The sequence below is a fragment of the Miniopterus schreibersii genome (assembly GCF_964146895.1).
Source record: "Miniopterus schreibersii genome assembly, chromosome: 4".
Taxonomy (NCBI): Eukaryota; Metazoa; Chordata; class Mammalia; order Chiroptera; family Miniopteridae; genus Miniopterus; species Miniopterus schreibersii.
Window position 1 is genome coordinate 73,380,468 of NC_138105.1, and position 22,371 is coordinate 73,402,838.

Consider the following 22,371-nt stretch of genomic DNA (forward strand, 5'->3'; position numbering starts at 1 on the left):
GCAGCCAGCTAATAAATCACAAGACCCTATCCTCCCTAACCAAAGATGCCTAGGAGCTGATGGTTTAAATCTCTCCTCTCCAACCACAGATATCTAAGAGGGAATGGCTTAAATCACCCTAGTCAGGGAAACAGATAACGATCAATTAACAATTTCAGCACTGGCCAATGTGGTTCAGTGGTTAGAGCTTTGGCCCAAGCATGGAAGGGTCACAGGTTTGATTCCTGGTCAAGGGCACACATCTGGGTTGTGGGTTTGATCCCAGGCCCCAACCAGTCGATGTATCTCTCTCTGGTCAATGTTTCTCTCTCTCCCTCCCTTCTTTCCATTCTCTGAAAAGCGAATGGGAAAAAATATCCTTGAATGAGGATTAAAAACAATTAGAGCCAGAAAATCAATTAGAGCACGACTAACCCGAGACAGGTGAAACTGACCGAGCTCATTCTGATGCATCAGCCAGCGCGCTCAAGGACACACTTGGAGAGCTAATGAATATTCTGCTGAGATCTTCCCCTGGAATCTCCCCTACAATCCTCCCCTAGAGAAAACAGAAAAAACCTCAGGACAGCCCTGACCAGTGCGGCTCGGCTGGAGTGCCGTTCTGTGCACTGAAAGGTGGCAGGTTCGATTCCCAGTCAGAGCACATCCCGGGGTTGCAGGTTGGATGCGGGTGTCTGCGGGAGGTAACCAATCAATGTTTCTCACATTAATCTTTCTTTCTCTCTCTCTCTCTAAAATCATATCCTCATAAGTAAAAACTTATCCTCAGGTGAGGATTAAAAAAAACCACCCTCAGGACAGCCCTTGGGTGAGGATTTAAAAAAATAAAAAATGGCCTGGCCGGGCGTGGCTTAGCGGTTGAGCCTCGACCTAGGATCCAGGCGATCAGGGTCCGATTCCCGGTCAGGGCACATGCCCGGGTTGCGGGCTCGATCAATGACTCTCTCATCATTGATGTTTCTATCTATCTCTCTCCCTCTCCTTTCCTCTCTCTGAAATCAATAAAGATATTAAAAAAAAATTTTTTTTTAAATAAAAAATGACTCTCAGTGGCCGGCCAGGTGTGGCTCAGCGGTTGAGCATCAACCTAGGTTCCAGGAGATCAAGGTTCGATTCCCGGTCAGGGCACATGCCCGGGTTGTGGGCTAGGCAGCCTATCAATGACTCTCTCATCATTGATGTTTTTCTCTCTCTCCCCCTCCTTTCCTCTCTCTGAAATCAATAAAGATATGTTAAAAAATAAAATAAAATAAAATAAAAATGGGGAAAAAAATGACTCTCAGGACAAAGGGCACTAGCTTGTGCTCTCCCTTGAGCATTCCTGCACCCCTTTCCTCAGGACATGCTTTCAATTTCTTCTTTCTTTCTTTCTTTCTTTCTTTCTTTCTTTCTTTCTTTCTTTCTTTCTTTCTTTCTTTCTTTCTTTCTTTCTTTCTTTCTTTCTTTCTTTCTTTCTCTCCTTTTCCCCTCCCCTCCCCTCCCCTCCCCTCCCCCCTCCCCTCCCCTCCCCTCCCCTCCCCTCCCCTCCCCTCCCCTTGCCATCCTTCCTTCCTGGATCATAGGTAGATGCTCAATTGCTGAGCCACACCCACTGGGCTTATTGGTTGATTCTTATATGTGCCCTGACCAGGAATTGAACCCTCAACCTTGGCATTTAGGGATGATGCTCTAACCAACTGAACTACCTGGCCAGGGTGAGATTCATTATCTTAATCTGTACTTTCTCTTGCATGTACCTATATTGTTGCTATGGTATCTGCCTCCAGTGCAGTGGCATAGCTGCTAAATGAGCCACATCCATGCTAGTGAAGCCCTTGCTGGCCACTCAGGGCACACTGCAGAAGAGGGGGAACTCGTAAGATGCTGAGAGGTGGTCACAAGAGGTGAAATGTTTGGTGGAGGTCATCAAAAGGACGTGATTGCCAGTTGACCTTCGAGGTAGACCAGGGTAATCAGAGACTCCCTCCCCCCTCCTGTACTTGGGATGTACTCTCTGCCTACTTTTTTCACACTAGGAGCCACTTCAGTGCACAAACTTGAGAGAGTAATGTGTTGTTGAGACCGTTTAGATGGTATACATGTCTGAGCCCAGATAAGACCTCTATGTAAACTTTTAAGATTCTGGCAGGTGTTGGGCAGATCTACTCATCTTACAGTGTTCAAGACAAGCCTCATATGCATTCCCTTGCTTATTAAACTGCCACCTAACCATCTGAAGTGGTCTGCCTCTTTTTAGCCACCTCTGCGTGACCTTTGTGTATGGGGACCAGTTTCAGATTTCACCTGGGGAACTCCTAAAGTTTCAAGCCAACATTCTTCCTAAAGCAGTGGAACTAATGGCGTACTTCAATTGGAACTAGTGGTTTGTTCATTTCTGTATCTCATTGTTGGGTCGTCTTTTCCAGGATGTTTCTTATGGGTATTGACTTGTGAATTTCATGTAACTTTCCTATGTTACTAAATATTCTTCTTCTTTTGATTTCTTGCCCCAATCATTTACAAATATAAAAACCATTCTTGCCCTGGCCAGGTAGCTCACTGGTTAGAGTGTCATTCTAACGTGCCAAGGCTGCAGGTTTGATTCCTGGTCAGGGCACATACAAGAATCAACCAACCGCCTGGCCGGGCATAGCTCAGCAGTTGAGTATCCACCTAGGATCCGGAAGATCACGGTTCGATTCCTGGTCAGGGCACATGCCTGGGTTGCAGGCTCAATCCCAGTGGGGGACATGCAGGAGGCAGCTGGTCAATGACGACTCTCTCATCATTGATGTTTCTGTCTCTCTCTCCCTCTCCCTGCCTCTCTCTGAAATAAATAAAAACATATATATATATATACATATAAAACTAATTGTATCTGTGAACAAGTCCTCAAGTTATACCAAGTTTTCATGGCTTATGGTGGTCCGTATTTTTTGTTACCTAAGTTAATTGCTGCATAACCCATGAAAGTTTCCTTTGGTATGACTTCCCAGAACTAGAATTGTGGGTTTTCCATTTTTCTCCCCTAAATTTCCCGGGAAACCCAGGAAGAGACTCCACAGACGCTAATAACGCAAGGACTTCTGGGGAACGTAGTTCTGGCTTGCACCAAGCGAGTCTCCTGGCGCTGAGCCGGAGTCTTTCCAGCGGAAGTTGCTGGGGCAGAGAAGGAAAGGACAGTTGTTTTCCGCAAACGTCTGCGCTCCGCGACGCACCTGGGGGACGCACGGGGCGGTGCCTCCGCGTCCCCATGCGATTGGACCGCGACTTTCCGAGCACACGCAAACGGCGCTTTAGGAGCCCCGCCCTCGCAAGGCCTTCTGGGAGTTGTAGTTCGGACCCCTTACCGAACTCGGCTGCCCGGAGGCGGCTCTGAAGTCCGAGCCGGTCCACCACCTTGGGCGCTTGGCTTGGAGGATGGATCCCGGGCCTGACGCCGCGCCGCTGGCTGGCCTGGCCTGGTCGTCGGCCTCGGCGCCCCCGCCGCGAGGATTCAGTGCGGTGAGCGGCATCGGGGGGCAGGTTGAGTGCGGGCGGGTTGAACAGGGGCACCGGAGGCTGCGCCTGGGCAGGAGCCTGGCGCTGACCCACGTCCCGCCGTAGATCTCCTGCACTGTGGAGGGGGCGCCCGCCAGCTTCGGCAAAAGCTTCGCGCAAAAATCTGGCTACTTCCTGTGCCTCAGCACCTTGGGCAGTCTGGAGGTAAGAGGCGCCCACCTCCGGGTCCCCGGGGTCCGCCCACTCCCCCGTCCATTCGCGGGGCCCTGCGCCAGGGGCGCCGTACCTGCTGCTGGGTGACGCTCGCTGTGTTCCCCCACCCAACCCCCAGAATCCGCAGGAGAACGTGGTGGCCGATATCCAAGTCGTGTTGGACAAGAGCCCCCTCCCACCGGGCTTCTCCCCGGTCTGCGACCCCCTGGACTCCAGTGAGGCTCTCGTCGGAGGGTGGCGGTGGGGGCGCATCCCCGCCCCTGACGGGAGGGCCAGGGAGAGGGATGGAAGGATGACAGGCGCGCTTGCTTCTGAGCCTCGGCCACCCCCTCGATTCACTGGGTGCTCACAGGGTTGGCTGAGGACTCGGAGCCCTGGTCCAGGGCGGGGTGACGGGCCCTACCCTGCGTAAAAATGTGCAATTGGCAGTTTCTCACCTAGAGTAACAACAGCGACCTGTTTTATTACTGTTACTACTACATCTTACACCGCAGGCAAGCCGAACCACGCGCGGTTATCTGTTTCCATTTCCAGGCTTTTTTTGCACACCCCAATTCCTCTTCGGGTTAGCTAACACATCCTCCTCCGCACCCCTCCTCTTCTGGCCCTCCGTGGCCTTGGAGCTGCCCTTCCAGCCCTGAGGGCCCTGCTCTAACCATCTGACTCTCCCTGCCTCACACTGTGTCTTGTCATTTATCTTTGATTCTCAGGGTATAACTATTGATGCTGAAGTTAGCTAACTTTTTCTGTAAAGGCCAGATAGTAAATATTTTAGGCTTTGCACGCCAGGTGGTGTCTGTTGCATATTCTTTCCCCAACCCCAACCCTTTAAAAATGTAAAAACCATTTGTAGGGAAACAGACGTTGGGTGGGATTTGGCTCATGGGCACTTAGTTCTGTCTGATTCCACAGCTATCCATCCTCACTGTGGTGCACATGGTCACCCCATGAATGCTCCATGTCACCAAAGATGAGCCTGCCTCAAAGGCTCCTAAAAGTTGCATGGAGTTCCCTCCTATGGCTATATCATTCATGATTTAACCACCACCCTAACACCATCCAGGTGACTGCCTTAAACAGTGCCTTGGCAACAGTCATCTTGGAGCCATCTTTGGGTCCCTTCTCTGCTTTTTCCTCTTCTTACTCCCCCCCCCCGCCCCCACTCCCAGAGGCCTCCGTGTCCAAGAAGAAACGAATGTGTGTGAAGTTGGTGCCCCTGGGGGCTGTGGACACAGCTGTGTTTGACATCCGGCTGAGCGGGAAGACCAAGACGGTGCCTGGATACCTTCGAGTAGGGTACAGCCTTTTTTTTTTTCCTTCAAATTATAAGAGAAAGTTTATTTAGAAAGTTAAAGAGGTAGTAGAAGGGCACTTTGAACTTAGGAGAGAGAAAGGCACAGGTAATGCGCCTGGGGGGAAGAAGAAGCTGAGGGGAAAGGCTGTGGCTTTTCCCCAGCCTCTGGCTGCCTTCCTTGCCCTCCAACTCCCATTTGTATGCTCTGACCCTCAGGGACTCCCCTGAGGCCTCCCATTCCTTCTGGCAGCTCTCTGTGCCTCAGTTTTCACATGTTAAAACGGACAGTTGTACTAGTCTTGTAGGGTCATCATGAAGAATAAATGAGTTGGTGTGTCTGAAGTATATATAGTACAGTGATGGGACCCAGCAGTTGCTTAAGATGTGGGCTGAGATGCTGAAAGGAAAATTCCCTAAAAGGCTGGGATCACCCAGAAGCCTGGTTCCTCCTTTCTTCTCCTGGCGGCTGTTCTCAACCCTGGCTATTCCTTGGGTCAGAACCCTTCTCCCTTGTCCCTCCTCATCTAGGGACATGGGTGGCTTTGCCATCTGGTGCAAGAAGGCAAAGGCCCCTAGGCCAGTGCCCAAGCCCCGAGCTCTCAGCCGGGACATGCAGGGCCTCTCCTTGGATCCACCCAGCCAGCCCAGGTGAGTCCTTGGGCTTGGGATGGGGGCAGTAATGGGGGTCACGGCTGACCTGGGATGTCCCATTGCTACTAGCAAGGGTGGCTTCTCGGAGGGAACTTTGTCCAGACTGGGATCGAGGGCCTCCACCCTGCGGAGGAATGATTCTATCTATGAAGCCTCCAACCTCTATGGCATCTCAGGTGAGTGCAGAGCTGGAAACTGAGGCATGGGGGTGGGGCTCTGCTGGCCAAAGGTTTATACAGCCGGAAAGGGTGGGGCCAAGGTTGAAACCAGGCCTGGCTCCACCTCTTTCTGTAAAGACTGGGCAGGGGGGCTGCCCTGGTCAGTGTGGCTCAGTTAGTTAGAGTGTCCTCCCCTACACCAAAAGGTTTTCGGTTGGATTCCTAGTCAGGGCACGTACCTAGGCTGTGGGTTTAGTCCCCAGTTGGGGTGTGTACAGAATGCAACCAATTTATGTTTCTCTCTCTCTCTCTCTCAAATCAATAAACATATCCTCTGGTGAGGATTAAAAAAAAAAAAAGACTGGGCAGGAGGAAGGGAGCATGTCGGGTGGGCCTCTGGAGTGGGGTGGGCAGCAGCAGGCCCCAAGCCCCCTGCCCCTCAGCTCCTTACCCCCACCCTGTGCTTTCCTCAGCCATGGATGGGGTTCCCTTCACGCTGCACCCCCGGTTTGAGGGCAAGAGCTGTGGCCCTCTGGTGAGTCTGTGCCCTGGGGGAACTGGTCTGCCCCTGCCCATCACCTTTCTAGCATGGGAACGCAGGGACCATTATCCCAGCCCCCCAGCACTGAGGCCTACATTCCTGGGTTGGTGGCGGCTGGAGACCAAGCGGTGGGGAGTGAAGGGCCTCTGTCTGGAATGCGGGCTGCAAGAGGGGCAGCTCAGTGCTGGTGGCTAGAGGCTGTGGCAGGAAGAGGGAAGGGATGTTCAGGTAGATATTGAGGAGGGCCCTTCTTGAAGATGAGGGAATAGGGGACCAGGTGGTGGCCTGGGCCCAAGACTGACCTGCCTCTGTCCACCAGGCCTTCTCTGCCTTTGCTGATCTGACCATCAAGTCGCTGGCAGACATTGAGGAGGAGGTAGGTGCTGGGACCCTCCCCCATACCAGGCCACCGCAGTCTCCCCCAGCTGTACCCAACCTCTCCAGGGCTGGAGATCACTTAGTCCCTAAGTGGCCCCCCACTCCATGTTCCTCACAGCACCCCTCACAGCCCCTCCCTCACTCTGTGCTCTCCCCCTCCCCAGTACAACTACGGCTTCGTGGTGGAGAAAACAGCAGCTGCGCGCCTGCCCCCCAGCGTGTCATAGCCCCTTGCCCCTTCCAGGGAAGAGGTCCCTGCCCCACCCTAGCCCATGTTGGGGACCTTAGCAGCACAGGGCATTCTGGACCCTCAGGCACATGGGGAGCTGCCACCCCAAAGGGGATGGACCTGGCTGCTTGGTGATGGGGTTTCCTGCCCCCAGGCCCTGTAAGGCAGGGGTGGGGGCTAGATGGGAACTGGTGCCTTCGAGTCATTTGTGTCAAAACTTTCTGGTGCCCAAAGGCCACACCGCTGTCCTCTGGGCAATAAACACTATGCTGTCTGTTGTCTGGAGTCCTGATGCTGGCCCTGAGTGTGGCTCGTGGTCTTCACCTTGTGCAAGCCAGGGCAGCCATGCACCCAGCAAGTGGGTGAAATCTTGGAGGGGAGGTGGCCCTGTTGCTACTCCCATTCCACAGAATGGGAAACTGAGGCTCAGTGAGGGCCTGTGCCAGGATTCTAGATCACAAAGAAGACCCAGTCCTGCTCCTCTATCCTTGTGTATCGCAGTAATAATAGTAACAGCTATCATTTATCATGGGGACCACTTCTGCAACACCTTAGGCAAGGCATCTTATTTAATCCTGTCTACAGCCTGGTGGGAAGCTCCTGTTTTGTCACCACTTTACAGACAGGGAAACTGAAGCAGGGTACTGCTAAGGTCACAGCTGGGATTCGAACCCAGAGCCTGCTCTCAACCAGAAAGCTGTTTTGTGCGTCCCTTTTCCTCTGCTGTGCTGTGGACGCAAATGGTCGATCCTTGTTATCCCCAGTAGCTCTGTTTTATAAGGTTGTGGCAAAAACTGAGTTAGTGAATACTGGGTTCCTTGGGAAAACAGTGGGTTTCCACAAGTAACTCTGGTCACATTTTTGTCATGTGATTAACACCTTGTTTATTATATATATATACTGATTTGTTAACATTGAACTCACTGCCAACAGCAGTGTAACTCAACTCCTGAACGAAGCTCATCTAACACTTTCTCTGAAGGCACGTGGCAGCCTTTAGGAGCTTAGGGACACCAGACAGCACTTCAGCACCACACTTGAGGGCCTTTTTTTGTTTTTTTAAAAATGTTTTTATTGATTTCAGAGAGAGGAAGGGAGAGGGAGAGAGATAGAAGCATCAATGATGAGAGAGTCATTGATCGGCTGCCTCCCTCACGCCCCCGACTGAGGATCGAACCTTAATCTCCTGGATCATAGGTCGATGCTCAACCGCTGAGCCACGTTGGCCAGGCATGGGGGCCTTTTTAAACAGTGAAATGCCAAGGAAAAGCACAAAAATGTGAAAAATAGACTGAAAAAAAGACTCGTTTACAATCTGCGAGCTGGAACAAGAAGGCAGTGTCACCTTGTTCCACCTCAGCTGGGAACATGTGCCTCCCAGACTCAACTTTCTCCCTGCTCTGTGCATGTCCTCCAATGACCAGGAAAGCACCAGGGGTATTTTGATTTGCAAGGTTACAAATAAATTTTAGCTGGTAAGAGAATTTGCAAACATGGAATCTGCAAATAATGAGAGTTGACTGTATTTGTGAAATTAACTGCCCCAGGCTGTCTTTCTGTCACATGTGTGCTTCTCTCTTTTCTGCTCTCCCCCACATCCCTGTAGCATCAAGGTGGCCCAGGTTCTGCTGCCATCAGGAATGCCCCCAGATCTCTGGCTCAGAAAGGCTAAGGCTTATTTCCCATGCATACCATGTGCCCGCAGTGGTGAAGCAGCAGACTCTGCTGGTCGTAGTTGTGTGGAAATCCACCTGAAGGGGGCAGCCACCATCTCGTCCTGACAGCAGGATGGACTCAGAAAAGTCTTGCGCTATCAGTTAACTGCCCTGGCTGAGAAATACCTTGTTCAAGTTCTGCTCACAGCTCATTGGCCAGAATGGGTCCCACGGGGCCTGAAAGGACCACCCAACTGGGCCCTTGTGTCTAACAACTCTGCCCCAGGAGTCTGAGGGGGCAGGGGGACTGCCCTGCACAAGGGTTTGAGGGGAGAGGGTTCCCTTGCCTGGTCTGAGGAGAGACAAAGTTCTACACTCAGGGTCTGATGGGGGAGGCAAGCTTCTGCTCTGAGGTCAGAGGAAGGAGGCAAAACCCTGCTCTGAGGGTCTAATAGGGGAGACCATGCAAAAGGTACCCCCTCCCCCACACACTTAGCTGCCTTGAGAAAAGTAGGCCTCCGGTGCTAAGATATCTCCCCCATCTCTCCCTCTGGACTCTGCCAGCCCCTGCCAGGTCCTGCCCAGGCTGCTCTGGCGCCAGCCTGTGAATTCAATCTGGCTGGAAAGCAAAGGCTGTTTGTTTTCCCTGGTTGCCTTCTCGGCCACCCCGAAACCAGCCCTGGATCATTTTCCAGGGTAACTGTGTGTGATCCAGGCCCTTGTATGACCTGTGCTGGCCTCTGGTCTAACTGGACCCAAGCTGCCATATGACCCTGCAAAATCCCAACCCTCTGAGCCCTGCTAGGCCTGGACCCTCATAGCATCTGGGAGGGTTCAGGGCCACATCAATCCAAACAGCCCCAGGCTGAGCTGACATCAGCTTGGGCTACAGGGGGAGTGAAGCCTTACCTTTTCCACCTTTTGCTCGCTCCTGGGCGCTGCGAGCTAGGCATTGCAGGAACCTAGGTACCGAGAGGGACGAGGGACATTTCTGGAGAGACACAGTCCCAGCTCCAGTGCTGGTGACCCTGAGTAGTAACTTAACCTCTGTCCTCCCAGAACATTTCATCACCCCAACAGGACACTCCACTAGCAATCACTCCCTCATTCTCTTCTCCCTGCCCCTGGCAACCACCAGTCTGCTTTCTATCTCTGTGGATGTGCCTACTCTGGACATTTTCATATAGATGGAATCATACAATATGTGACCTTTTGTGCCTGACTCCTGTCACTCAGTGTGATGTTTCCAAGGTTCACCCACATTGTAGCGCGTGTCAGTGCTTCATTCCTTTTTATGGTTGAGTAATATTCCATTAGGTAGATGGACCACATTTTGTTCATCCATTCGTTTATGAACACTTTCGGTGATTGTCTCTAGTGTTACCGTGAACATGCTTGTACAAGGATTTGTGTGAACACCCGTTTTCAATCCTTTTAGGTCTCTTTATGTTTTGTACTCCCACCCTAGTCCTGGCCCTGGGGATGAGGCCAAGGCGTCCAGCTTCTAGTTCCCCTGACCAATCCAGAAGATGAGGCCCTCTGCACTGGCCGCCAGCCAGGGTCGTTCCTTCTCTTTCTCCTCTCTCTTCCACCCTCAGTCCCCAAGGCTGCCCCAAGTTCTCAGAAACTGGAGTCTTCAGTATCCTCAGGTACCTGCTCTGTCCTGGATCCCTGTGATGGGGTTCCAGCCATTGCTGCTGTGTAGCTTCACTCCTCGGACCTCAGCTTCCCCATTTGTGAGGCGGGTTGTCCTGAAGATTAACTGAGGACAGGAAAGCACCTGGCCCGAGCACCTGCAGTACCAGGCGTGATAAAAACGTAACATTTATTCTTGTTTTACCCTCCTTGTTGCTACTCATCATGCCTGCCAAGAGCCCATGCTCACTGGACACCCGTGTCAGGCCACGGAGGATGCTCACGTACATTATGTCCTGACCCCACTCCACTGGTGAGGAGGAAGTCTGTGCAGCTTCCCAGGGACCCAGGGGAGAGATGGCCAAGGCTGTGATCAGCTGGGGCCCTACCCAGGGTCAGGCTTGGGGACCAGTCCTCCTGCTGTGCGCTGTCACTTCTCTGCCCATTGGGAAGAGTCCCAGGGAAGTTTCCTTTGCTGTGGCTGAGCCTCCACTGCTCGGTGGCCCTGGAGTCCCCATGTAGCTCAGAAAGGGGCAGGCTGGAAAACTTCTGGGGACATCTGTACATTTGGGGTAGGAGTAGGGGGGGTCAGCCTATCCCTACCCCCAATAAAATTTACATGCATGAGGATTTGTGGGAGATGGTTCCCAAGGCAATCCCCCTGTTTCCCACTCCTGCCCTTCCCGCCCTCACTCCTGTCACCCCACCCCTTACCCCAAGCCTGGGCTTGGCCACAAAGCACATTCAGATGTGGCTCAAGTGACATGGAGAAAGTGAGGGCTAGTTTATTTGCAGGTCCTGCAGGATGGGAGTGAGGCAAGGGCCGCTGGAGACTCCTAGGGCTCCGAGTTATCCACTCCAAGCCTTGTCAGTTTCGTGAGCCCCAGAAACTGGCCATCAGCCCATCTTTTCCAGCTACCAGGTGCCCCGACTGACAGCAGCACAGGCTGACACACATTGACAACCTACTATGCACAGGCCCCTGGAATGGCTTACAGAGTTTCATGGGAGCCCTAGGCAGAGGGACCAATTCTGTCCCCATTTTATAGACACGGAAATTGAGACATGGAGTGGTGAAGCCCTCAGCCACAGCCCCACAGCCAGGAGTCTGGGTGTAGCCCTTCAGGGCTGCTGTGGCCCTGGGCTGCTCTGAGCTCTGCACACAAAGGTTTCAAACGCTCACAGACCGGAAGGAGTCGCAGAGACTTGCACTGTCAGCAGCATGGGGGTTACAGGACCTGGCTCTGATGCTCAGTACTGGCCGGGGGACCCTTGGTGAGCCACTGCCCCTCTGTGGGCCTCGGTTTCCTCATCTGTAAAATGGACGGAGACATTTAGAGAACCACTGCCTAAGCCCCACTCTCCCCTCCTGCCTATCATAGAACCTCATTTGTCTTCTCAGCTACATTTCCCAGTCTCCCCTGTAGCAAATTGTGGCCATGTGACTGTTCTGGTCAGTGAAGTATAAGCAGAAAGGCCCCAAGGCCTCTCAGGAAGACTTTGAAAAGATGCTGAGCCAGCCCTGGCCTCTGCTTTTCTCTGAATGAGGACGTGAAGGCCCTGGCAGCCACTTTGTGCCATGAGGCAATCTTGAGGACAAAAGCCAGGGATGCTGTGAACTGAAAGAGAAATCAAATTGTATTGCTACCGTGACTGATCCTGGGCATATCTCTACAGAGTGCTCTTTACCTGACACCAACTCTGTCCCTGATACCTGAGCTCACACCAGTGTGGAGTCTTTCCCCGAACCCCCTGGCTTGTGGCCCAGCATGCTGCGCATCTCATGGGTGACTCCTTCCCAGTGCCCACCACCAGCCAACAACGTCCGGTGCATGCGGGATGCAGGCAGGCTGCTCTCCTGGCTGCCCCTCACAGCTGCAGGCAGCGAGGCAGTGACTGAGGGTCTGAGGGGGTCCCCAGGGTCTAGGCAGAATGAGTAGGGAGTTTGGTGGTGGGTACCCTGCTGGGGCTGAGCCCCGGGGCTGGCCTTGGAGACTTCAGTGGAGCGGACAGGGTCGTCTTCAAAGTGCGGTGGGGACAGCTCATGGAGGCCACGGCGGGTGGCTCGGGCAGCCCGGAGCAGAGTGTGGGTCAGTACGGCCACCAGGGCCAGGGCACCCAAGCCGAGGATGGAGGCGGCTGCTGCTCCCGTCTCAATCTCAAAGAGCAGCAGGGCATAGATGGACAGTGCTGAGGAAGGAAATATTTCTCATTTATTCAGTCAACAAACATTTGCTCCCCAAGCCCCAGGAGAGCTTCCCAAGGAGGGGGCAGTCATTCAAAACTGTCCAACATGGTAGGCACATGGATTAACTCATCTAATCCTGTCACAGCCCACAAATATATCATCACGATGCCAATTTTACCTTAAAAGGGTAAGTTTTGTTATGTGTACTTTACCACAATTAAAACCACCCAGATCTCAGGTTTTCTGAATCCCTGTGATTGGCCTTGAGTGAATCATGCTCCTCTCTGGCCTCAGTTTGCTGATCTGAACAAGGCAGTTGGTGACCTGACCTTGAGGACCTATACTGGTTCTCTGTCACCCTGCCCAGCATTCAGTTGGCACCATTCTCTACTGTGGGGACTATCCTATGCACTGTAGAACATTTACCAGAGTCTACCCACTAGATACCAATAGGACCCTAAATGTCTCCAGGTATTGCCAAATATCCTCTGGGGTACAGAATCAGCCCCCATTGAGAACTGCCAGTCCAGTCCCTATCCCCACCCTGGTGGCTGGTCTAGGAGCTCTGACCCACCCCTGTGGCATCAGTGATGTATGTACTACTGAGCCTAAGCTTGGCCAATGAGAACATTGCTTCCCTAGTTGTAGTGATTGGTCCAGGGCTTTCATACGACCCAAGCTCAGGCAATTAGAGTCAACCCTAAGACTTCTGCTTGGGATATGAGGACCCAGGAATTTTCTTACTGCAACCCCTGGGGAACTAGTAAAAGAGAAGCCCAGGGCTGACAGAGGACCTCTTGGCACTTTGTGGGGTGTTTTTATGCCTTTGGCTCTGCATTCTTGCTTTTGAAGATGCCACATTGCATCACATCTGACATATTAAAGTGAGGCCAAAGACCTTTTTGCTCTAAACATTTTCCCCCCCAAATTATAAGAAAGTTTGTTTAGAAAGTTACAGAGGTAGAAAAGGTGAGCCAGCTGGGCTATGTGGGCTTAGGAAACAAGTTACAGAGGCAAAAGAAGGGCGCTTGGAACTTAGGAAAAAGAGAACGCCTGGGGAAGGAGAGGGGGAAAGGCACAGGTGTGCTCGAGAGACAAAGAGTGTGCCACCCTAACTAATTTTTGAAAAGGTCTTTATATAATTATTCTTTGACTCTGGTTAGCAATGAATGGAGGATTGGCTGGACATACTGGGAATTCTTGCCAAGGAGGAAGAATTCCTTGTCACCTAACCTCAGAAGGAATCTAGATGGGAGTTGAATGAATTCTTCTTAATTTAATGCTTAATGAGACTGACATAGTTACCTTTTTGTCTCCCTTTGTGAGTTTTCTCATATTTTACAATGAGGATAGTTTATTCTCTAAGTCTCCAACATTTTTGCTGGCTCATGAAAAGACTGGAGGTTGTAGGCACTACGTCGAAAGCACAGGTACAAGCATCCGTCTTAGGGGAAGAGGGGAAACGAAGCATTTCTGATGGCCTCATTTGAGCACCTGGATTCAGTCACACCTGAGGCCAGCAAGCCCCAGAGTCACTCCATCCACTCTCTTTTTAAAAAAACCATATCTGGAGCATTTTATTAAGCCAAACAGCAAAAGTTATGCAGAGTTCCCTGCACTTTATATACAAATTCGCACAATGAGCCCTAGGCTCACATCTCATAAATACATATTTTAATTGTATCTCCTAAACTTCTATTTCTCTACTGTGGGACTAAGAAAAAAATAATAGCAAAGCCCTGTTTTTCATTCAGCTGAATATTTTCTCTTCCAGTAAAACAGGTTGTTTATCAGGTAGCTGGGGATCTGTGTATGACTCAGCATGGAGTCTACGGACCATCAACACATTTTTCAAGATTGCAACAAAATATAAGATGTCAGGAGTCTCTTTAAAAAAAACTTAATGATTTGATGCCTTTACCAGCAGGTGTGGGTGAGAGAACAGCGATCTAAGAAAAGTTATTACAAGTCAGGGAAGAGAGGGTGATGTGTCCTCTGGCACCCAGCTAATTATTTTTACTCTGCTTCATATTTGGGGGTTTAAAATTGCATTTCTGGTTTATAAATCATATCACCCCTCCCCCCCAGCCATTCTTGAGCTGGAAATTCTGATATTTGTAACTGAAACAGTTTTTTGCTAATGCCAACCTCTGAAACTCTATCTCCCGAAGCCACCAAGGACGTAGAAAATTTTGTTCAAAGCAAACGTAGAAAACTGATGGATCAGAAGTGTTCTGAAGACGAACCATTTATGAACCCTCCCCTCCTCCACTGGAGCCAGGTGCCATCTTCCGGCTTTTATGGGGGTTAACTCAAAATCCTCTCAGCAATTCAATGGAGCAACAAATTTATCATCCCATTGTACTGATAAGGAAACTGAGGCACAGAGGGGCTTTTCCCAAGGCCCCCGAGTGAGAAAGTGTCAGAGCCAAGAGTCAAACACAGGCAGGGTGGCTCGGGAGTGGACCCTCATTATGGGACCATTAGCCCTGGCCATCCCAACCCAAGGCCGCACACCCCACATCCTATCCCCAGCACGCACCTGCTAAGTAGACAGAGACCCCGCAACAGAAGAGGCCAAGGGCCACATGTCTGAGGAGGCGGCAGTCGTAGAAAAACCAGTCAGACCTAGGATGAAGGGGGGCAGGGAGAAAGGACTCAGGAGCTGGAGCTGGAGCTGGAGCTGGCTGGGGCAGGCTGGGGAGGGAGGGGTAGCCCAGCTTTGGGGGAAACAAGATCTGTGTGAGGATCCATCCACTCACCTGTCCTTTCAGGTAAATGTTCACCACCATTTACCATCCATCCATCCCCCTCACGTATTCAGCCATACAGCTACCCATCCATTTAACCATGCCCCATAAATGCATCCATCCACCAACTCATGCATTTATCACCCATCCATCACCTGCCAACCCCAACCCCAATCCCCGGTCCCTCTGCACTAAGAGCTTAATGTGCCCTAAATGACAAGCACTCTCAACACCAAAGCTAGCTGACTCCGGGCCCTCTCTGAGCCTCAGTCGCCACACCTGTAAAATGGGTGGTAGTGGTGGGGTCACAGCAGTAGTTTCACCTGCTGTAAATCTGCAATTAATATAGACTGGAAGGGAGGCGGGGATGTCAGAAAGGAGGGGGGCGTAGAGGAGGACTAGACGGAGGGGGCAAGGAGTCACGATCAAGGGGTGGGGGAAGGAAGGGAAGCTCTCCCCCAGCCTGGGGCCCAGAGAGGGGCAGTGGCCCGCCTGGGCTCGCCTAGCTCTGGCCGGGCGGAGGGGCCAGTCCCCTACCTGCCGGGGCCCGGCCGCCCCCTGGCCAGCTCGGCGCCCAGGTGGCCGAGGAGCGCGGCGAGCAGCAGGCAGGTGAGGCCCAGCACCAGGGCGAGCGCGGCGAGCGCGGCCGCCAGCGGCAGCAGCGCCCCGGCCGCGTCCTCGGGCAGCCCCGGGCCGGTGCCCAGCTCCGGACCCAGCCCGTCCGCTCGCGGCCCCCGCAGCTCCGCGCGGCCCGCCTGCAGCTGGAACAGCAGCTGCGCGCCCAGCGCCGCCAGGACGGCCGCCGGGACGCCCAGGAGGATCATCGCGGCCAGCACCCGGCCGCTGTACGAGAGGGTCATGGCGGGGTCCTGCGGGCCAGGGCAGTCGAGGAGAAAGGTTTTCCTGGGCAGGGAGGTTGGGAATGGCGGGGACCCCCAAGGGGGCGGGGCCGCAGGGCTGTTTGAAAGCTCAGGGGCTTCAGGGGCCTCGGGGTACTGGTCGCAGTGGGGACGAGGGAGCTCTGCGAAAACTTGAGAGTCTTTTCTCCTCCTACAACCGACCCCGCGGGCGCCCCTCCCGGCCTCCGGTGCCGGCGGGGCGGGGCCAAAAGGGGCGGGGTTGGCCCCATCCAGGGATCCCTACAGGTCCCTAAACTCATTAAAGTATCCCCCCATCGCTGGCCTAAGCACCTGTTTCATTGTTGCTTATTTGTTAAATAATTTATTTTTTATCTTCACTCGAGGATATTTTTCCCATTGCTTCCCAGAGGGGGGGGGGATTGGTTGCCTCCCGCACGCATCTCAACCGGGCTGCAACCAGCCCGCAATCGAGGCTCGTGCCCCTTTGGTCGGAATCAAACCCAGAGCCCTTCAGTCTGAGGGCCCACGTTCTAATCACTGAGCCAGACCAGCTAGGGCTTATTGTTGTTTTTTTAAAAAGAAACTTGGGCCCTAGCTGGTCCGGCTCAGTGATTAGAGCCAGACTGAAGGGTCCTGGCTTTGATTCCGTTGGATTTCGCCCAAGGGCAGGTACCTAGGTTGCAGGCTCAACCCTGGCCCTGGTCGGCTCCAGAGCGGGAGCAACCAATGGATGTGTTTCTCTCACATCGATGTCTCTCTCTCTCTCTCTCTCTGTCTCTCTCTGAAAAGCAATGGGGGGGTGGGGAGGAAAAAAGAAACTTGGCCCTGGCCAGGTGGCTTAGTTGGTTGGCGTGTCTTCCGATACACCAAAAAGGTTTCGGTTGGATTCCCTGGGGGGCACATACCTAGGTTGCAGGTTCAATCTCCAGTCAGAGGAGGCAACTGATGAGTGTTTCTCTCTCACGTGGATGTCTGCCCCGCCTTCCTCTCTCTCCAAAATCAATAAACATTGAGGGTTAAGTAAATAAACTTGAACAAATTTTAAAATAATTCACTTTGATAACTTAGTCTCTAACTTCAGACCTTGCGATTGTTTATTTCCTGATTGCTCACCCTCTTTCAAGGCTTTGCAGAAATGTCGCCTCCTTGGCAAGGCCCTCCTGGGCCCCACTTAGTACTTTGCTGCTAGGCTTAGTTCTAACCATGGCACTTTTTTTGTTGTTACTATTTTTTTTTCCTTTTTATTGAATTTATTGGGGTGACATTGGTTAACAAAATTATACACGCTTCAGGTGCACAATTCCACAACGCATCATCTGTACACTGTATGTGTTCACCACCCCAAGTCAAGTCTCCTTCCATCACCATTTATTGCCCCACTATTTTTAAATTATTATTATTATTATTTTTTAAACCTCTTCCAAGGATAGGAGATTTTTTTCCATTGCTTTTCAGAGAGAGTGGAGGGGAGAAAAACGAGAGAGAGAAACATCGATGTGAGAGAGACACATCGATTGGTTGCCTCCCGCATGCACCCTGACCAGGGCCGGGATGGAGCCTGCAACCAAGGTATGTGCCCTCGGCTGTAATCAAACCCGGGACACTTCAGTCCAAGGGCTGATGCTCTAACCACTGAGCAAAAATGGCTAGGGCTATTTTTTTTTTTTTAAGTTTTAAAAATGGAGGTGAAATTTACATGACATAAAGTTCACCGTTTTAAAGTAAAAATTCAGTGGCATCTGGTTCATTCACAATGTTGTGCAACCATCACCTCCATCTAAGTCCAGGATATTTTCATCACCCCAAAAGGAGACTCCCGTTAGCAGTCACTCCCTTCCCCCAGCTACTGGCAACCACTAATTGATTTTCTGTCTCTATGCATTTGCCTGTTCTGGACATTTCATATAAATGGAATCACACCCAATGTGGTCTTTTCCTTCACTGCCTGGCTTTTGTCACTCAGCAGAGTTTTAGAGGTTCATTCACAACGTAGTGTGTGTCAGTGCTTCATTCCTTCTTCCCCCCCCAAAATCCTCATCCTAGGAAATTTTTCCATTGCTTTTCACAGAGAGAGGGAGAAAGAGAGAAACATAGATGTGAGAGAGACACATCCATTGGTTGCCTTCTGCACTCGCCCCGACTGGGGCCAAGGATCAAGCCTCCAACCGAGGTATGTGCCCTTGGCTGAAACCAGACCTGAAACCCTTCAGTCTGAGGGCCAACACTCTAACCACTGAGCCAAACTGGGTAGGCCTTCATTCATTTTTATGCTGAATAATATTCCATTGTATGAATGGACCATATTGTGTTTATCCATTCATTCTCTGAAGGACATTTTCCCACCTTTCGTCAGTTGTGACTAGTGCTGCTATGAGCATGTGTGAACAGCGATTTGTTTGAGTCCCTGGTGGTTTTTTTTTTGTATATACCAGGAGTGGAATGGCTGGGTCATATGGTCATTCTATATTTAACTTACGTTTTCCACAGTGGCTGTACTATTTTTCATTCCCACAAGTAGTGTACCAGGGTTCCAATTTATTCATTTCCCCACCAACACTTGTTATTTTGTTTTTGTTTTACTATATTCATCCTACTGATGTGAGGTGATATCTCACTGCATTTATATATATATATATATATATAGCCCGGCCGGGCGTGGCTCAGCAGCTGAGCATTGGCCTAGGATCCAGGCGATCAGGGTTCGATTCCTGGTCAGGGCACATGCCTGGGTTGTGGGCTCGATCAATGACTCTCTCTCATCATTGATGTTTCTATCTCTCTCTCTGCCTCTCCTTTCCTCTCTCTGAAATCAATAAAGATATATTTTTTTAAAAAGTATTAAAAAAAATAAAAATAAAAAATAAATATATATTTTTATTGATTTCAGAGAGAGGAAGAGAGAAATAGAAACATCAGTGATGAGAGAATCATCAATTGGCTGCCTCCTGCAGGCCCCTACTGGGGACTGAGCCTGCAACCCAGGCATCTGCCCCAACCAGAAATGGAACTGAGAACTCCCGGTTCACGTCAGAACATTCAACCACCGAGCCATGTCCGCTGGGCTCACTGCAGTTTTGATTTGCATTTCCCTAGTGGCTTCTGATGGTGAGCACCTTTTCATGGACTTTTTGGCCATTTGTGTATCTTTTTTGGAGAGATGTCTATTCACATCCTTTGCTTATTTTTTTATTTTTTATTTTTTTAATTGAAGAGAGGGGACTGGAGAGACACCTCCCGTACGAACCCCAACCAGGAACCTGGGCATGTGCCCTGACCAGGAATCAAACTGGAGACCTTTCGGTGCAGGAAACAACACTCAACCAACTGAGCCATACCAGCCAGGGCCCTTTGCTTATTTTTCAATCCCGTTGTACGGTTTCCCCCATTTTGCATCCGGCAGTTTCCCAATGTCCGGGCGCCCCCTGCTGGTGGGCTGTGCCAGAACAGCAGGAAGGTGGCCCTAGTTCCACTAACCTGTTGTGTTCCCTTAGTGCCTCTGACTACACTCAGCACACAGCAGGCCCTCAATAAATGCTTGCTGAACCCATGAATGAATGAATGGCTTGGTACCCCTGTTCTGGAATTCTTGCAAAACGTGAAATATTAAATCTAAAACTGGTTTCACAGGTAACACATTCCTGATAGATCCAGAATAGAGTGAATGAGTTGTCCTGGCCCCTGCCTTAATGCATTCAGGTCTGAAAGACCGCATAGTCATCACCTGGGCTTTACAGATGAGGAAGCTGAGCATAGGGAGGTGTGCTGACTCCCTAGGTCACACAGCTTAGCACAGGCAGGGTGATATTCGAACCCAGCAGCCTGGCTCCGATCCACTGCTCTATACAATTTCACAGACACACTGGTTTTGAATTTCCAGGTCTCTCTTCTGATTTTGGGGGTCTTTTTGGTTTCAAATTTTGAGGCTCTTCTGGGAAGAGTTTAAGGGCCCTGAGCCCTCAGCCTAGTGTCTTACAGATAAAATGACCTTGGGGGAAACTATGGGTGACTCTGTATACAGCTCCACGTGGCCTCCTTCTTTGCTGTGTGACTTTGGACAAGTCCCTAACTTCCCTGTGCTTCCTCATTTGTAACAAAAATTAGTTCATTCATTCAATTTACCAGGCTTCAGCCCAACATACCCAGACTCTTTCTTCATTACCAAAGTTAGGATGAATTTTCCATGTTTTACAGGTAAGGAAAAGTCCCAAATTAAGGTAGCTGGGGTTCAGCGACTCATTTGGAACAAAGCCCCAGCTCTGTTCTCAGTGTTGGAGATACACAGACGTAAGGCAGTTACGTTTATTCATTCGACAAATATTGAGGGGGAGCCCACCCTGTGCCTGTTCCTAGGCTCTGGGGACCCAGTGGTGACTAAAGCAGGCCCAGTTTGCCCTTCTGGGGCTAATGACCTGGTGGGGAGATAGAAATACAAGCTTAAGTGGACAAGTAAAGGGACAAGTCTACAGTGGCCAAAGGTCATTACAACACTCTTAGAGTTCACCATTATTTGTTGGGGGCCTGAGGAAGGGTGGTTCACAGATACCAAGACCTGGCCCTTCCCTTTGTGTGTAGGTGACTTCCTAGTTTGGTGGTGTCTGGCTTCAATTTGGAACGTTAACCCTGCAAGTGGATGACACTCGGTGGGTGACACTCTGAGGGTGATTTTGTCTGCGTTGGCCAGGCACCAAGCTGTCCCTTCCTCACTACTGCTGGAGGGTCATGACTCCTGTTTACCAGGAAGGATGAGACCCGGAGAGGGCCAGCAACTTGCTCACATCACACAGCCCAAGAGGACAGGGAGTGGATTCCCCTGCCTCACTGCCCAGGAGGGAAAGGCTGACCACTGTGAGCTGGAGGGAATAATAATAATAAAGATATTGATGGGTCACGCGTCCTGTGATTTGCCCTGGAAGGACATTTTAAAACTTTCTTTTCTAGCCCTGGCTAGTGTTGCTCACAAGGTGGCGGGTTTGATTCCCAATCAGGGCACATACCCAGGTTGTGGGTTTGATCCCCAGTTGGGGCACGCGCGATTGATGTTTCTCTCTCTCTCTCTCTCTCTCTCTCCCCTTTCCTCTCTCTAAAATATCAATTAAAAAAACCCCAAACCTTTTTATTTTAAAAGCTGTAAGCGAGCCTGCAACCTGGTATTAGGTATACTGAATTTAAGAGCCATTATCACGCAGGGTCCAATGCACAGGTGGGCTTACTGAGGTCCACAAAGGGAAAACTGGCTGGAACCTGAAACAGGTGGCACCACCAACCTGATCCTCATTGTCCTCACCTGCAGATTGTGGATTAAGGGTGAGAATAAAATGAGGCGCCTACTAGTCCAGTCCCCAGGCCTCCCAGACCCACAGCAGCACCGCCTCACCTTTTCTGGGTCTTGGGCGCAGGATAAGCGGTTTACATTCATTTACATATTTGGCTCCGCCTCCGAGAACTGGGCTCACCCTCCGGCCCTCAGGCGGCGCCAGAGGCAAAACCTGGAGAGGTTGGTGGGAGAAGATAGCTCCAGCCCTGGCTTCTTGGCTGATCTGCCAGATAGGACCTAGCCTTTGTGTCATTTTCCAGAAGGAAGAAAGGAGGCTTAGAGAGGGGAGGTGACTGTCCTAGTCACATAGCCAAGAAGTGGTTCCAGACTGAAGTTTTGATTTTTTATTTCTCTATTCCGTTGTCTATCCAGGAATTTTCAGGACCCCAGCATCCCATATAAACTATAAAGAATTGTTGTACTCTTGCATATTAAATATACGGACCACTCATTTTTTCCTTTCTATTGACTTTATTGGGGGGTGACACTGCTTAACAAAATTATACGTGTTTCAGGTGCACAATTCCATAACATGGACAACTCATTTAATGTTAGATGGGCTGAGCATTCTCGGCACGATTATTCGACTTTATTTGCATTTTCCCATTTTGCAACCAGTAACCATTCCACCTCACCCAGGTTTTAAAAATAATTCTGGAGACCCGGACAGAAGGCTCAGACCGGGCCTCTGGAGGACCAGGACAGGGCCGGGCCCGCCCCCTTTTAGGTGAAGGTGTCTCACATCGAGACCTCCTCCCGCCCAGGTCCCACCGTCGCCTGCCCGGTGTGAGCGGGAGAATAAAACAGACTCCTCCAGTTCCCGCCCTGGGCCTCAGGAAGGCTCTTCCCGGCCCTGGCCCGCCTGGCTAAGCAGTTAGAGCAGCGGCCCACGCACTTAAGGGTCGCGGGTTTGATTCGTAGTCAAGGGCACCTGCCTGGCCAAGGGCACCGCCCTGGTGTGTGTAGGGCGCGTGTGGGAGGCAACCGATCGATGTGTCTCGCATCGATTCTCATTGTCTCTCCCC

General features: G+C 51.2%; 2 protein-coding genes across 2 annotated transcripts; one reads left to right on the top strand and one right to left on the bottom strand.

Annotated features, from left to right (window-relative positions):
• Nucleotides 1-3,259: 3,259 nt before the first annotated feature.
• MVB12A (multivesicular body subunit 12A) lies at nt 3,260-7,229 on the top strand. Its single transcript, XM_081136264.1, has 9 exons — nt 3,260-3,483; nt 3,586-3,684; nt 3,812-3,908; nt 4,863-4,989; nt 5,516-5,635; nt 5,708-5,814; nt 6,270-6,331; nt 6,657-6,713; nt 6,880-7,229. Exons 1-9 carry the CDS (start codon nt 3,400-3,402, stop codon nt 6,940-6,942), a joined length of 816 nt encoding a protein of 271 aa, XP_080992390.1. The 5' UTR covers nt 3,260-3,399; the 3' UTR covers nt 6,943-7,229.
• Nucleotides 7,230-11,895: 4,666 nt separating this feature from the next.
• Nucleotides 11,896-16,032, bottom strand: TMEM221 (transmembrane protein 221; the record flags this gene model as incomplete). Its single annotated transcript, XM_081135268.1, has 3 exons — nt 11,896-12,424; nt 14,965-15,050; nt 15,710-16,032. The coding sequence occupies 3 exons, from the start codon at nt 16,030-16,032 to the stop codon at nt 11,955-11,957; spliced, it is 879 nt and encodes a 292-aa protein (XP_080991394.1). The 3' UTR covers nt 11,896-11,954.
• Nucleotides 16,033-22,371: the final 6,339 nt, after the last annotated feature.